The 17,425-nt window shown below is 37.3% G+C and overlaps 1 protein-coding gene across 1 annotated transcript in view; it reads left to right on the top strand.

The window, feature by feature from the left end:
- Nucleotides 1-17,425, top strand: part of STAB2 (stabilin 2) — a gene marked incomplete at its 5' end in the record, with an annotated part of 101,173 nt that overhangs the window by 42,805 nt on the left and 40,943 nt on the right. The window contains 13 exons of the mRNA XM_081330651.1: nucleotides 623-803; nucleotides 3,660-3,753; nucleotides 4,723-4,881; nucleotides 6,396-6,491; nucleotides 7,611-7,706; nucleotides 7,962-8,066; nucleotides 8,691-8,827; nucleotides 12,255-12,369; nucleotides 13,264-13,341; nucleotides 13,823-13,921; nucleotides 14,006-14,113; nucleotides 15,880-16,011; nucleotides 17,008-17,136. Of these exons, the coding sequence (XP_081186777.1) occupies nucleotides 623-803; nucleotides 3,660-3,753; nucleotides 4,723-4,881; nucleotides 6,396-6,491; nucleotides 7,611-7,706; nucleotides 7,962-8,066; nucleotides 8,691-8,827; nucleotides 12,255-12,369; nucleotides 13,264-13,341; nucleotides 13,823-13,921; nucleotides 14,006-14,113; nucleotides 15,880-16,011; nucleotides 17,008-17,136 (1,529 nt within the window). The remainder of the gene's footprint in view (nucleotides 1-622; nucleotides 804-3,659; nucleotides 3,754-4,722; nucleotides 4,882-6,395; nucleotides 6,492-7,610; nucleotides 7,707-7,961; nucleotides 8,067-8,690; nucleotides 8,828-12,254; nucleotides 12,370-13,263; nucleotides 13,342-13,822; nucleotides 13,922-14,005; nucleotides 14,114-15,879; nucleotides 16,012-17,007; nucleotides 17,137-17,425) is intronic.

Here is a 17,425-nt window from a genome sequence, read left to right as displayed (position 1 = left end):
AAACAGGGCGGCCTGGCGATTATCTGCGGACGCGATAAGGGTGGCGAAGTGGTTAGACCTCGCCTCCCTTATCGCAGCGAGATAAGACCTAATGTAGGCTCTTAGTCGCAATCGGTCGGATTCGGATCGGCTGGACCTCCAACCGCTCTCTAGGCCCCGTCTCCGACGCTTCATCTCCCGGAGCTCCGCAGAGAACCATGGAGCTCGACGGGATCTGCACCGGGTCAGGGGCCGCAGGGGTACAACTCGGTCAAGAGCCTCAGTGGCCGTCCTTTCCCAGGCTTCCACTAAGGCATCTGCCGAGCTGTGAGCAAGGGAGGCAGGTGGGGACCCCAGCGCTGCCTGGAACCTCTGGGGATCCATTAAGCGTCTGGGGCGGTACCATTTAATTGGTTCCAAACACCCACGGCAGGGGGTGGCAAAACGGAAGACCAGCCGCAGGAGATGATGATCGGTCCATGACAGGGGCATAATAATTGGAGAGCCCCCACCAAGATCATCTAACCACCGTCCAGATAAGAAAACTAGGTCAAGGGTGTGGCCTCCCTCATGAGTCGGTCCCGTATGGGCCTCTTGCATTTAATTTACTGATATTCCTCCCCACCCCTCAACCCTTCTGCAGAATGCATGTGTGTTCACGGAAAGTGTGACAACCAGATAGATGGTGATGGGAGCTGCCTTCCTGGTTCGTGTAAAAATGGCTATGCTGGAGAGCTCTGTGATGCACAGGTGATGCCATGTGGGCTTTTCCTTCAGTTCTGTGATGTGCATGCTGAGTGCATCTTGAGCAATGGTACTATGAGGTACGTACATTATGTACATCTCAGGTTTTTTTGTGCCACTCAGGTACTTTTCCTAGGGGTAATACTTACCTTCTCACTTATTTGCTTTATGAACATTCTTGCATATACTGGTAATTTTATAATCGTTTTTTTTCCCTTGTCTATCCCATCTGATTATGCAACACTTCAAACAAAAGAGGACTGATTATTACTGGTACTGTTTTTCACTTCATAGACTAACATTCCTCCTCAAGGGAAGTGTCAGACTGACACAACCTAAACCTCTAAATAGAAATGATCCTTGGTTCATTGTTGAGAAAGGTATAGTTTTATTAGAGGTCAAGGGTATTGCAGCATTGGATAGCCGGAACTGAGAATTGCATGCCAAAATCCCTAAGTTCTACTTTCCCCCCCCCACCAACTGTCCCTCACTGCCCACCGCACTGTAACCAATCAAGTCCATGCAACATATTTTCATAACAGTCGGTCTAAGAGCAGCTTGGTATGCATGCCTCTCCTTCCTCCAGCTGGGTGGCCTTGGGGCAGCAAGCAGGTACAATCTCTAGTTGTGATTCCCCATGCATCTCCCTCCTCATCCCCCCCCCATAGTCCATGATAGTCTGTCACCACATAACAGCAAAGCACAGCAAGCCTAAGGTGACAGCTGACCGGAAGGTCCTCACAATCAGTTTCTGTAAGAGAAGACCAGTCAGCGTTTGGGGGCAGAGTCAAGAGAGTAATCAACTAAATCCAACTTCTCTTGAATTCCACTCTTATCTAATGCCAATTTAGTGCTGACCGTTAGTTGATTCAATTCTTGCGCATAGGCATGTGTAATAAATCATCTTAACTGGAACTTAATGTGTGGTTCTGATTCTTCATGTTTGACAGTTTCCTAACTATTTTTTTATTTCATGCCATTCACAGATGAGCATACAGACATTTTCATACTCGCAAACTGGCTTTTGATCCATTGTTTCAACTCACCATGTATTATAGTAAATTTCCATCTTTCCTGACTGGCACTCCGAAAGACATGTTCCTTGCCATTTTCATAGACAGATCAGCCAGCAATACATCTTCTTTTGACATAGACTTTATTCCTGCATACTGGACTCTCAATATAATTTCCTCCACCTGCATAAAATGCAAGTAGCAAATTGCAAAAGCATATCCAGGTGACAGGAGTGAAGTGCAACATGGCTGGTCCTTGGCAAGATGACGCCTCCTAACATTCTTGAATGCTCAACTACATATCAAGCCTCCTGCCCTATAACTTATCTTCCTGAGGTTCTCTTCTTTCTCTTTTTCTCACCCATTTTGATGTATCTTGTTCCATTTTTTCCCCTCTCCCCTCTCCCTAACCTAATGATGAAACTACTACTGATTTACTTCTGATTTCACCAAAACTATGCAGTCTCTTTGTTTTATTAGTGAGCAACCAAGGGAGGGAGGAGATTACATATTATTTTTTAAAAAGCAGCAGTTATAAGGAGAATCCATCTGGGCTTTAGATCCGTGAATCTTTATTTCAATCAGGAGCACCTTTGACTACAGCTACACCACTAGTTATAAACAAAATGAATAGAAACTGTCTTAGGAGAATAATACACGGATATTAATCCTTATCTTAAACTGGCTACAGGTAATCCTTCACTTATAACCTTTCATTCAGTGACCAGTCAAAATTACAACATCACTGATAAAAGTGACTTATGACTGTTTTTCATGCTTACATTGCAGTATCCCCCTGGTCACATGATCAAAATTCAGGCAGTTGGCAACTGGCATGTATTTATGACAGTTGCCCTGTCCCTGGCCATGTGATCACTATTTGTAACCTTCCCAGCTGGCTTCTGACAAGCAAAGTCAGTGGGGGGAGAGTCTGATTCACTTAGTGACTACATGAATCTTTTAACAACCGCAGTGGTTCACTTAACAACTGTGACAAAAAATCATAAAATGGGGTGCAACTCACTTTATACCTTCCTTGCTTAGCAATGAAAATTTTGGGTTCACTTGTGATTGTAAGTTGAGGACTACTTGTTTTGCTCTACCTGCTCTGTCCACCAGTGGTTCTCCACATTTCTATACTGTTCCCAGTCCTGATAGCTGAGAGTCTACAGTTGTAGATATCATTAAAGATCTAAGAGCTTATATTTTGGGCATAAAAGCAGATGTGTCATTCAGGATAGAGACAGAAGTCCAACATCCACATAATGAATTGTTTCAGATTTTTTTTAATCAAAAAAATCTCTACCACCACCAAAATCCACTAAGACTAGAATCTAAATGGCCTTGATCTTCTTACTAAGCATGAGGTGCTCCTATAGTACTTGGTTGTTTAGACCAGGGGTCCCCAAACCCTGGTCCATGGACCAGCACCAGGCTGCAACATGCCAGCAACCGGGCCACGCAAATAAGTGAAGTCCCATTTGCAGGATGCAGGCAGCACACAAACACACACACACCCCTCTGGTCCACAGAAAAATCTTTCTCCGCAGAACCAGTCCCTGGAACAGAAAAACAATTCATGCTCCATCACTGGACTCCCCCATCAAGGCACATATTGCCAATGATAGCTATGATAAGCTATGCTTATTGGTCAGAAAATTTTCCAAACACCTTTCTTCACCCACAGGAGTAAAGATACAAGTAACTATTTATTTCTCCTTTATAGCAGCAAAAACCTGAAGAGGAGAATTGACTTTTTGAATGATACAGCCACCTTTATTAAAATATCCTGTGGGTAACAGACAGGATAAATCTCTCTCTGAAGCTCTGGAGAATTGCTGCTGTTCAGTGCTGAAATGTATCTTTTACTGTTTTACCCTTTCCACTCTTATTAATCCTACATTGTTTTATGTACGATTTTAGTTGTGTTTGTAAACCTGGCTTTGAAGGAGATGGAATAATTTGCAGTGAAGTTGATCCTTGTGCTGAGATAAATCCACATAGCTGCAATGCTAATGTAAGTATAAATTTCTTAAACTGTATCCCATTTAAATTTTGAATTACATCATCCAAATTGATATTATTTTCCAAATAAAGACAAATTTACGTTTAAAATAGTCATTACCAAGGGTAAATAAAATATTTATGTATCTCAAATTGGTTTCATTGTTTTATTTAAAAGAGTGATAGGCAAAGGAAGCAAGTTCAAGACATCAATCAGAATAGAACTGATAGGGACTTTGGAGGGCTTCTAGTCCAACCACCCACTCAAGCAGGAGACCTTGTACCATTTCAGACAAGTGGCTGTCCAGTCTCTTCTTAAAAACCTCCAGTAATGGAGCACCCACAACTTCTGATGGCAAGCTGTTCCACTGGTTGATTGTTCTCACTGTTAGGAAGTTTCTCCTTAATTCCAGGTTGCTTCTCTCCTTGATTAGTTTCCATCCATTGTTTTTTGTCTTGTTCAACATTTCACTGGAAGCACTTTCCTCTTCTTTTTCCGGTACATGCATAATTTCACTAAAAGAATAAAAACAATTATTCAGGTCATTTTCCAAGTGCAGTGCACCTGTTTTGGGTTTGGTTTTTTTGTGTGCTTTTCATAATTTCATAGTATTTGCTTTAATTATTCAATTGACCAATGTATTTATTAATTGCCTAACCATGGATTTTTGACAGTTTAATTTTGTGAATAAGAACAGATATCTTACTTGTTTTTAGGTTAGTTATTCAAATTGACCAATGTGTTGTTGTTTTTCATTTTTTCAAAAATGAAAACTGCACATAAATAGTAATTCTAGAACAGGGATAGCTAACCTGCACAGGAAACCAGTGCATCATGAGTGAAATCTGATCATCTTTCTTACATTGAGAGAAGTCATTGTTGCATACTATTACACAATTTATAATGAGAGATTACACTTTCATTTCCTCTCACTTTATTATGCATAAAGAATAGCATTTACTTACAGAAATATACTTGTAGGCAGATTGCATCAAGACTGGTCCTGGAACTCACAAGTGTGTATGTCAGCCAGGATGGACAGGAAATGGAAGAGACTGTACTGAAATAAACAACTGCCTTCTATCAAATTTTGGAAGGTGTCATGCTAATGCTACTTGCCTATACGTAGGTCCAGGCCAAGTAAGTTTTCTTCTTGCTTAACTTTTTGCGCCATATCATTTTTATGCAGTAATAATAGAGAAAGTGCCAAATTATGGATCTCAATAATACAGAACACCCTTCTTCATGCGACATCCTTCCAATATATTAGAACTGCAACATTAAGCATGTTCAATCAGTTTGGCCAATGGTGACCCTGATACTGTATATCTGGAGGGCACAACTTTGAAGAAGGCAGTTCTATAATGTTGGGTTCATGGTTTTTGCAATAATAGTACATTTTGGTAGCATAGAGGCCATGGATAAGGAGGATGGACATAAAAGGAATCATAGGCATTTTAGAATTGCTGAAGCATTGATTGAAGACAATAGTTATATTTACTATCAGCCCTATATCAACCTAGCAGAGCATTTTATAAGCACAAGGGGTGAATATTATCTACGTGTGTGTGCACATACATGCAGATATAAATAAACACCATCAAGCCAAACCCATAGACTCATATAAATGAAATGACTATTTCCTGATGTGGATACAGAAAAAAGAAGTCAGACAAATGTAATAAGAGAGGATGGTACAGAGCAAAGAGAGGTTTCTGCTCTGGTATTACTAATTAATCAGACATGATGGATACAGTGGACAATCAAATTTAGAAACACATCAAGAAACAATAAGGACAATATAGTACTGAGGTTGACTGACAGGATCCAAGAAACTGGCTCCTCTTCAGATTTTAGATACTGTATATTTTATTGTCTTTTCAAAAATGCTGAAATATATTCACTTTGATGCAGCCTTAACAGTAAGGCACATCATGAGTGGAATACCAAATAAATATAACCTGCTGTACAAAATATACTGTCATGGTTCCAATAGATGAGACCAGTAAAAGCAGAACTCCAAGGCTGGAGGTTTCCTTAAAGAACATGTTTATTGACTACAAAGTATTGGCACAGTCAAAAGTGAAACCAAGTCTGGAGTTCCCTCCAAAGTGTTACAATGTTACAAAGTTGGACTTCCCACCCTAGCACTATGTAATCAACTACGTTCCCCAACAGAATACTTTGGCGGGCTTTCTAAGGGAAGGCTCAGCCCACCAAATTCCTAAGCAGTGATGACCTTGGTTCAAAAGGGACAAAATATTGTTTAGGTTAACATTAAAATCACCCATCCCCCCTCCCAGTCCTTTGGCAACCGAAAACAAAAAATAGCTTCAGCCAGGATCGTTGCAGTGTTGATATATACAATAGTTGAATCTGTGCATCTGCAATCCTTGGCTGTTGCTTCTTGTATGGGATGTTCAAGCTGTTTATATAACTTAATTCTTTGTTTTAGAACTGATACAATAAATGTAATGTTGAGCCAGCAGGATTTTCTGATTTTCAACTTCCAGCATTGTCCATTGGAATTGACAGTTGCCATACTTCATCCTAAACTTTGTTTCCCCAAAACCTTTAGTGAGTCAGTGATTTATAGGAGTGAGCAAATCTATTTCAAGTACACTAATTTATTCCTTATTTTCTATATAACACAGAATGATTGTGAATGTAAAGAAGGATTCCGGGGCAATGGATATGAATGTGAACCAATAAACTACTGTTTGGAACAAGACTGGAAATGCCATCCATTGGTGAGCTATTCATTTGGATTCGTTTATAAAAGATCTCATATTCTCTGTAACTTTATTTTTCAACAATATTGAAATAAACTTTAGCTTGTGACTGGAGAACAAGTAGTCTTTTGGGATCCCCAAATGGGATGTTAAACATGTCTAATCTTTACAGCCCAATTATTTGCTTTATTGCTGATATTTAAAAAAATGAATGCTAGTAAAGTCATGGTAGAGTTCTGATTTCTAACCAGTTGATATTATGAGTCTTTTGCTCAAACAATCACTGAAGATACCAAATTAATCTTCCTCCCAAAAGGCTATCACCTGCAGAGTCCCACTGGAGAGTCTCTTGACTGGAATTCTTTGAGTAGCTTCTGTTCCTCCTATCGTCATCACATATTCTTATCTCAGTGTCTTATTGGCAATCAGCAATGGTTCAGCTTGCAGATGAGCTTAGTGCAATGGTCTGAGAGCTCAGGAGAGGTGATCTCAAAGTTGAAAGTGTGTCTTGGCAAGCCAAGCAGTTTCTCTTGAACTCAGAAAACAATTTGGTTTTCTAACGTGATCCAGGAATATGATTGATCCAAGTATCTCTCCAACTTTCTACCAGTTTCACATTTCTTAACTGTGTACAATCATCTCTAGTTGTGGCATCAAAGTCACCCTAGATACCTCTCTAATGGATTTGTCTGTCCTCTGAAAATCTTGTACCAGAGAAGTGGTTGCATTCACATAAAATGAATGCCAGATTGGCAAATAAAGTCCTTCTGTCTTGTAGAAGCTATTAAGCAAATTGAGATAATAGCTTTCACTGGATTCACTAAGTCTACCATACCGAAAAATCTAATAAAAGGACTTTGATATTCGCCAAGTAATTCTTGCAATAAAAACAATTAATTCATCTGTTTGAATGAAAAATATTTGTCTTGCAAATGCTTGAGGATCAAAGCCTTGTAGTTAATTGCAGTATGATTTAGTCACAAGCATGTAAATATGTACACTTGAGACTTTTGACCGAAGCATAGCCAACAGCTGATGCCTTAGTAGCAGCTCATGAGCTGTCTTGTATGTTGCAAACTATGTCATACCAAGAATTCACAGACACAAATGTTTAACAGGATTATTTATTCCACATAGGCAGTTTGTCAGCTCACAACTTCTGGAGTCTGGAAATGTGTGTGCTCAAACGGATATGAGGGAGATGGCAGTATATGCTATGGCAACATTATGGATGTGAGTAAAAGCTCTCTTATTGATCTTATAATTATTTTCTAACTTTGTTTACATTTGTTTATCTAGTCGGGCAGAGACAAACGTGGGTTTTTAGTCATCCAGATGTTTCCTGAATTGAACTCCACTTTATGTACCAAGGAAGGTTCACCCAAGGCATCAGGAAGCCATTGTTATGACCCTTTATGCATACCAAGTACATCGCTGTATCATGATAATAGTAACTGCTAATAGTAATTTATTTTTTTCCCTATTCAGGAATTGACTTCTCTGTCAGGCACAGCTGGCTTTAATGAATGGTTTAATGTGAGTATCTCTTCAAAACTATTAAGAAAGGGACTAATGGTGCAAACCTCTAGTTATGTACGTTAAGAAGAAAATCCCCTTGAGTTCAATGACTCTATTTCCTACGGGAGTTGCAACCTTAGTGGCAATTTCATTACTGGTTTTTACTATACATTATCTTTCTTAGAAAAATGATATAATCACTTGTTGAGATGTATTAAACAATGAAGTTTAATAAAATTAAATATAATAATTAAATGTACTTCCATTATATATTCAAGTTGGACAGTATTTAATATTTTATTGTTATGTATATGTAGGGATGTGGGTCTATACATACATTGCATATACGGTAATATGTTTTAGGTGTGTGTCATGTATGTGTCTCACTTTGAGAGCGGGCAACTAAATTTCATTTTTGATGTCCACCATTGTGCCCACAGTAAAAAAAATGACAATAAAGATTATCTTACTGGGGGGAAAAAACTTCAACTGCTTGACATTGATACTTTGCTCCTAAAAAAATCTTGTTGCTTTTCAGAATGATCAAGATTAAACTGCTGTTGTAGTTCTGAAGTCCTTTCATTGTTATTTTACTATTGGATAATAATAATAAAAATAAAAATTGAATCCCCATGGACTGTAGGAAAAATTTCAGTTACTGACATATTAATAAGAATGCATTTTATTCTGTGCCTCCAGACAGCTGAAATAAGAACTATGCTGACAGATATGAGCAATATAACTATCCTTGCACCTTCTCACCAAGCAATTCAAAACATGGATCAATATACAGCTGCTTTTTGGACATCCCAAAACAACATTCTGCTCCTAACCAAGTATGATTAAAGTATTTTGTTCATAATTATTCTGTTTATTTCATATAGAGAGTTTGAAATTCCTTTATACCAGGGGTGTCAAACACAATTTCATTGAGGGCCACATCAGCATTGCAGTTGCCCTCAAGGGGCCGGGTGGGTATGGCCAGGGTGGGCGTGGCCTACTGGGTGGGCGTGGCTAGAGTGCGTATGGCCTACTGGGTGGGCATGGCCAGCTCTACATCGTTCGCATCAAGGGTGGCTATGGGGGCCTGGGCAGGAATGGGACAGATCTGAGGGTCTCTGGCAGAAGGAGGGTCTCTGGGCCAGGGCCAAGGCAGTGGGGGCCGTTCCCTCACTGTTTCCAGGATGGCTTCGCGGGCCACATGAAACCACTTCACGGGCCGGATCCGGCCCCCGAGCCTTGTGTTTGACATGTCTGCTTTATACTGTACAGAGATCTTAATTGGTATAACACATTTGTCTCCCAAATCATTACTCTAGTTGTACATTAGCAAAAGAGGAGATAAAGATGAAAGTTTTGACATACTTAAGAAAATAGTTCTAAAATACTTAAAGCTTTCTTTGTATCCTGACTAGAAATAATTTAATTTAATTGAGTCAGGCATCACCTGACTTCAGAACAGCAGCATCTAAAGACTTGTAACAAGAGATGGTATCATCTGTTGAACTTTACCACTTTAAAATGCTAAACAGGCCATACATGGTTAATATTGGAATGTGAAATATTGGAATGCAAAACCACCAAACTATCCTTCAGCAAGAGACTGAACTAAAAAGTCAGAAAAAGCCATTTGGAACTCTTATTATGAAATCTACAGGTCCATAGCATGATTAAAAATCCTGAAGCTCAAGTCAAAGAAAACGTTTCTTTTTTCACTGTATTTGAACCCAGAACTTAATTTCATAACATTAGCAAAAATAATAATATTTTGCTCCCTTGGGTCATCTAGGAGATACCTACTGTTTACTTCAGATTCAGAACATTCTGGTTTTGGGAGGAATTAAGTTTCTATGAATGTCTTGTGCCACTTAATTTGTTTTTTGTCAAATTATGTGACAGCCCCTCAAATATTGGAAGACTACTATCATGTCATCTGTAGCCCTTCTCTTTGTTAGACTAGACATTCCCAGTTCCTGCAACTGTTCATCTTATGTTTTAGCCCTCAGTCCTCTAATCATCTTTGTTCCACTTTTTTTAGAGTCTCAGCATCTTTTTTTTATACCGTAGTGACCAAAATTGTATGCAGTATTATAAGTGTGGTCTTACCAAAGCAGTATAAAGCATTACTAACACTTCAGATCTTGATACTATGCCTCTGTTGATATATCCAAGGACTGCATTGGGTTTTTTGGAAGCTGCAGCACACTGCTGACTTATACTTAAGTGGTTATCTACTAGGATTCCTAGATCCCTCTCACAGTTACCAGATGCTATCTATTATATACCTATATATTTGGTTTTTCTTTTCTTTTTTTATTGAAAAGTTTTATCATACATTTTATCTTTAACAATCCCCCCTACCCCTCCCCTATCCCTCCCTCCTTACCCCTCCCCCCTCCCCCCCCGACTTCCCAGAGCTAAGTACAAGGTATAAAAAACAAAAAAAAAGAATCATAAACAACCATATGCTAACAACCGTAAACTCTAAAATCTGTCACTCTCTAGCTCATATAGGATAACTACAAACACTATTAATATAAAATATATAAGAAAAAGAGAAAAAAAAAGAGAAAAAAAGGGAAGACTTATTCAAATGCTACATGAAACTTTTTAGTCCCAAATTTGTTCTGGATATACTCAATCCATTTGTCCCATATTTATTCTAGATATACTCAATCCATTCCTCTTAACAGTTTAATAGGCTCCTTAGACTTCACATCCTCTGGATTCAAAATCAAAGCCTTTTCTTTTTCCTTTATTTCATTCTCCAATTCTTTCCTCCTAACTTCCACAGCACATCTAAGTTTATTATTCATATATATCAACACCCCTCTCATATAGGCCTTGCTAGCATCCCAAACCATGTCCATAGAGGTGCCCTTATTCATATTAATTTCATCCGCTGTTTACATTCATCCTTGAAAAAAAGTCATTAGTCAACAAAATAAAATCGATCCTGAAAAAAGATTAATGTCTGTCAGAAAAAAAAGTATAATCCTTTTCATACAAATGTCTTTCACGCCAAATATCTCACAATTCCAAGTCATCCTTCATTTCAAAAAAAGATTTAGGCAGTCTAACATGACTTGGGACGCGCTTAAAAGCTCCAACCTTGTCCATCTGTACATCCAAAACACCATTCCAATCCCTCATAAAAATAAAAAATTTATAATCCAACAGGGTAAACTTTGTATGAAATAAACTAAAAAAGTCAGCTTGTTGTTGATCATTAATATTAAAAAACTTTCTTCCTCTTCTGTGGTGAATTTAGTCCATTAACGTTCCAAATTAAAAATTTAGTTGCCATGCATATCATCCCAAAGCTCTTGGAGCACTGCAAATAGGACTATCTTTTTTAGGCTGTACTCCTCCCACTGCTTGGCTGTAAGTACATTTTTCTTTTATTTTTCTTTGATCGTTTTAAAGCAGCACGCGTCTCCCTCTGCTCTCTAGAATCATCCAAAGAAGTTGTGGCTTGATCTCCTCCAGCACCATTCTCCTCTGTCTGTCCATCTTCAGCCTCTTGGTATTCTCCTTCTCCAGATCCCTTTGCAGCTTCCAGAAGTGATAGTGGGGTTGCTTTTAAAACATTATTATAAAAATCACGCGCCTTCATCACATATATTTGGTTTTTCTTGCCTAAATGTCACCACTGAATTGCATTTTATTAGATAGGGCCCAGTGTTCAAGTCCATCAAGATCCTTCTGGATGTCACCCAAAGCTCCCTCACAGGATTGTTTTTGTGGGGATTCAAGAGAAAAGACTTCCCCATACATGTTGCCTTGAGGTCTTAGAGAAAGAAAATCAAGATATAAATTCAGTGTGACATAAGAATTCAATAGTGATAATGAAAGAAACTTATGGCAGGATATAAATAACAAAACAACTGAAAAAACCAAAACTAAATGAAACAAAATGAAAACAACGAAGTATGGTCACAAAGATGAAATAAAAAAAGAACTGGCATTGCATAGAAAAGATGTGAATATTTATTTGAAAATATAATACTGGATTCAACCACTTACCTTCCATATGATTGTGAAATTATTTACGTATGGCAAGTAACTACATAGCAGTGGGGCCCATTTACAGAAAAGACTTTACCATTTTCAGATACTATATGCTGGAGATGATTATGGTTTGATTAGTGCTGCTGTAAGCTGTGAGTTGGCACTACACTAATAGTTTTGGATTCAGAAAGATGCAACTCTCTATAAGCAAATCAATAATTTACCTCATTTAAATATGCTTTCTCCCATTAGGCACCACATATTAAATGGAACATACAAAGTTGAGGATCTCCAAACCCTGTCACAGTCTAAAGGATTTGCAATAACTTTGCAGGACAACTTCCTAACATTGTCAAAAAGAAATGGGGTATGTTGGCCATTATGCTACAACCCATCACTTTAGGCTGTTCCTCTCATATGCACTTAGAAAAGATATGCCGAACTCGTGTTATCTTGAATTTAAACATGTTTCTCCAAAAATCCAAAATGAGAAATCTTTTGTACCCTGAAACATTGGGACCATGGTATGACAGAGCTGAAACTGGTTTGAAAATAATTGTTTGGAATAGTATATAAAATATAATATAATAAAATATAATAAAATAAAATAATTATTTTTTGAACCTTTTCCTTCGGTTAAAAGCCACAGATGAGTGTTACATTGAGCAACTCAAGGTACATGTTACCAATGGGCCCAATCTTGTAATCTCAGGTGAGAAAGGATGAAGAGTGGTTTCATTCCATAGATCTAGGGTTAATGTTAATATATTACAGAATCTGGGTTGCCAGATCCTGGATGTAAAAATCACAACCATTAAATGGCAGCAAAATTTGCAGAATTTTTACCAATGTACCCCATTTATCTGCCCAAAGGGACATAATTCGAAATGGAAAGTTGCAAATAGAAAAGAACATTTGGATTATATGGCTAAATGTTTATGGAAATTCTCAATCATCCATGTCATGGTTGTCCCAAAGATGCTTTTTCCAAAAGGCAATTGGACTTTCCTGGGGTTTTTTTTTCTTTTGAAAACACTTTGCTTCTCATCCAAGAAGCTTCTTCAAGAAAAAAAATATCAGTTACCTTTTGGAAAAAACACCTTTCGGACACAGGGAACTGCAAATGTTAGGCAAAATTTGCTAACAAAAGTTTTGGCTACAGTACCCTTGGAAGAACATAATTTCTTATTTAGCCATTTTTAATAGAAATCCAACAAATGTTATGCATTTTAAATAAGCTACTTTTGTCTCTCTTTTCCAGAGTGTTTTAATTGGTGGAGCTAACATAATATCTGGTGATATTGCAGCCACAAATGGGATTATTCATATAATAGATAAGGTATTTTCAATATTTTTTTCTTAAATACCCCCAAGTTATTTTGTCCATCCACCTGGGAGAACATTCTGTAGATTTTGAAAGTTTATTCACTATAATGTTTGGTAACATTTTTACTCCAAAAATAATACTTCCTGACTGTGATTCCCCCTTCCACTAGCAAAATTTCCTTTTAGTAAATCATGTAAAATACAGTGTTAAAATCTTTGACCAAGAGTCATCTCTATTGTTGCCCATTTTGTTAGGAATTTGGCATTTGTACAAAGCTGTTTTGCTTTGGTATGAAGTGAATCTTTATCATTCTTTGTCTGAAAATCAAGGGACAATTTTTAGCAGATAAATTCATAGTAATTTTGGGGGGGTGTCTCTTGAATTACAGATATATACCAATCATTATTTATTTTCCTATAGTATTAGATAGGCTGAATCTTACTGCAGCAAAATGAATTGCCTGAATCTGACCTTGTGTTTTTTGTGTTTGCAGGTTCTGGCACCTCTCAGAGGAGTGAGTGGCACTTTGCCAAAACTGCTTCCTCGCTTAGAACAGATGCCGGACTATTCCATTTTCAGGAATTATATTATTGTAAATACTCATGTTCTTATTAAAATTGCCACGTATAATCAAACAAATGTTCTTCATAATTTTGCATTTGTTTTTGCATAACAGCACTACAACCTGGCAAATGAAATAGAAGCGGCTCATGTATACTCGATTTTTGCTCCAAGTAATAACGCCATTGAAAGTTATCTGAAGGATAAACAGTCACCATCTCTAGTATGTATTAACTCCCAAGCCTTTTCTTAAGAAAATATCTTTAACTGAGGTTTGTTTGCTAATGATTCAATTGTTCAGAGCAGAACTGGAACAGTAATAACCATTGCTTACACATTGTAAAGGGTGTTGGTGAGCATTCTGGCATAAGGATAGCATGTTCTCTGCAGTTCTACTGTAAATAAGCAGTGTCTGAGTGAGATGCATTAACTCTGCCTATTCTGACTGAATAACTATGTCTTTGCTTTGGAGCATAACTCCATACAGGTAGTCCTCAACTTAATGACTTCATTTAATGATTGTTCAGAGTTACAACAGCACTTTAAAAGAGGGGGGGTATGACTGTTTTTCACACTTACAACTGTTGCAGTATCCCCATGGTCACATGATCAAAATTTGGATGCTTGGCAACTGGTTCATGTTCATGATGTTGCAGTGAATCACTTAACAACTCTGGCAAGAAATGTCATAAAATGAAGCAAAATTCACTTAACAAATGTCTCATTTAGCAACAGAAATTTTGGGCTCAATTGTGGTTCTAAGTTGAGGATGACTGTAATGATCTCTAATTTGTCCTTGACTCTTTGATATTGGGCCCAAATAAAATTACCATGATAAAGCACCCAATATATTTCTGCAGCCAACAAGCAAGTTGCTATCAATTTGCAAGAAGGGGTAGATCACTTTGTTCTTTTCTATTTCTGGATTGCCAAAATTCTACATCAGAATGAACCCAAATGAATAGATTCATGAATAAATCATAAGAGGATGATAAGATAGATAACTAGAATTAAAGGGAGTATTCAAAATCCAGAATAGATCGTGACTGAACAGAGAAATTTGTCACCATTCTATAAAACACAGCAGGAGCAGTGCAATAAAGTGATAAATGAGTTTGTGATTATTAACCAAATCACTTATTCTTTTAAAGCTAACTCATGATGGTTCCTCTTTGCTTTTATAAAATAAGGATAAGCAGATAGTAAATTTATACATTAGGGGTATCCACAGTGTATAGTTAAAAAAAGAGGTCAAGATGGTGGCCGCAACAATGCTGTCAAAACTACATCTGTTTTTTATGTGACCCATGTATATAAAATAGATGACCCTTTGATTACACCATTGTGGACCCATTACTCTCTGACTCAGTGTATCTGAATAAAAATGACGACAGAACACAGGAGGCCTTAGAATCAAATGCAAGTCATGTTTTTCTTTAAATCCAAAAGAAATGTGGAGTCTGCCTTCTAGAGAAAAAAATCATACAGATGAGAAAAAAAATCTCTTAATCTTTTCCCTTCTATGGTTTTTCTGATAAAAGGGCAAAAGAGGTTTTTGCCCTATTCTTGTGTCTCTGACAAATGTAGTGGGAAGCAAGAACTGAATAAGTATATATTGTACCTATGTAAATTCAGAATGTTTTTTTCAGAAAGTTCCTGTTAGAGATATAATTAATATATCCTATGACCTGGATGCTTTTTTCATTGCAGTTTTTGATTTAAATAGGGGTTTGTAATTTTAAAAAAAACACAAATCTTATTTAGCAAATAATCCAGAAAGTGTGATCATATTGTAAATTATGACCTCTCTGTCATGACACCATAAGCTTGCTCTCTTTCTAAATTAAAATCCTTACATCCAGTTAAAAGGTAATTAGTAATAACATCTTCTGGCTGTTGAATGATGTTGACAACCATCTTTTTATTAGAAAAATTGGAAATTTGACATCCTGTTAAGTATTCAACAATCACTATTCTTTGAAACCACAGAATGAAGATCAGATCCGCTATCATATTATCTTGGGAGAGAAGCTCTTGAAAAATGACCTGCATAATGGGATGTTCAAGACAACCATGCTTGGGCTTTCCTTCAGAGTAGGATTCTTCATTCATGATGCTCAGGTGAAACCAGTGTTCATTATCATGCCATTTGCTGTAATTTATTTATATAAACACCTGCTCTTAGAAAAGATCTACATTGGCTTAATTGACTGTGTCAGAAAAGTCCCAATGGTTTCAGTAAGGAGGTTTTCAAGCCAGACTCCCCAAGAGGATGTATTAGTATACGTAAATGTATTTGCACTCTCAGTTAATGAGGCCACTCATCACATGTAAACATTAAATTTGTGCATTAAGTGCTGGGTTTGAGAGAGATCTTAGAAAGTAGGATTGAGAACACATGAATCAACATTAATCTTTGGCTTTAATTGGGAGTTATCTCCTTAATGTCTCTTTACTGCTTCTTCCAAGGCTGTATTTTTTGTAGTGGGATGGTCATTTTTCCCCCCAAATGGTCTTAATCAGACTTTCCATATCTCCTGCTTTCCAGACATGATGGAATATAAGCCCATCATTCTACCCAGCATAATTATTAGTCATCACTTTGGGAGATCTACTCCAAAGACTAGATTTTTAACAGAGACAGCAGCATCCATAAGATCTTACTGCTTTCATGATGAAAAAAATGTTATGATACTTCAACACATGCTTTGCTCCTGTGGGGACAGTTGTTGCCCTTACAATATACTTAGAAAAGGGGTGAGTCTTGCATTGCATCAGTCTGATCTTCCTTATCCATTCCATGGATGCTGCTGCTCAGAGAACCAGAGTGATGCACAGTGATACCGAATAGTTTCATTTTCATGATTTAATCACATGCTTTTAAACTATATGCAGTTTAGTCGTAAGATCAGAAATAAACAAAATCTGTTCTTACAGATGTACAGAGGTTTGAATAAAATGTAAATTTTGCAACTGCAGACTATCAGATGAAGGTTTTATAATGCAATGACCTTTATTACACATACTGGCTGAATAAAATGGGGGCGGAAGTAAATGTTATGCAAGCTATATTTTTATAAGTAATATCTCTCACATATATTCACATTTTTTGCACAGCTCTACATAAATGAGGCACCTATAAATTACCCAAATGTTGCAACAGATAAAGGAATAATTCATGGACTGGGAAGAGTCATGGAAATTGTAAAGAACAGATGTGATATTAATGATACTGTGGTTATAAATGTAAGTTGTGTCCTTCTGAACATGCATTGCATTTTTAATTAGCATGCACTGAAAAAATACTAAGCGATATACACTTAAAGCATAATGATTTTTGGCTTGTGCTAAATATTAATGACATATGTTGCAATTAACATTATAATAACACAGCTGTCTAACACAAGAAAGCAACACAGAACTTTCTACCAATCTGGCTTTATCTAGTTTCTGTAACAGATATCTATCTATCTATCTATCTATCTATCTATCTATCTATCTATCTATCTATCTATCTATCTATCTATCTATATGT

Source organism: Vipera berus (genome assembly GCF_964194415.1).
Source record: "Vipera berus genome assembly, chromosome: 6".
Taxonomy (NCBI): Eukaryota; Metazoa; Chordata; class Lepidosauria; order Squamata; family Viperidae; genus Vipera; species Vipera berus.
This window is presented reverse-complemented; position numbering and strand designations above follow the sequence as displayed.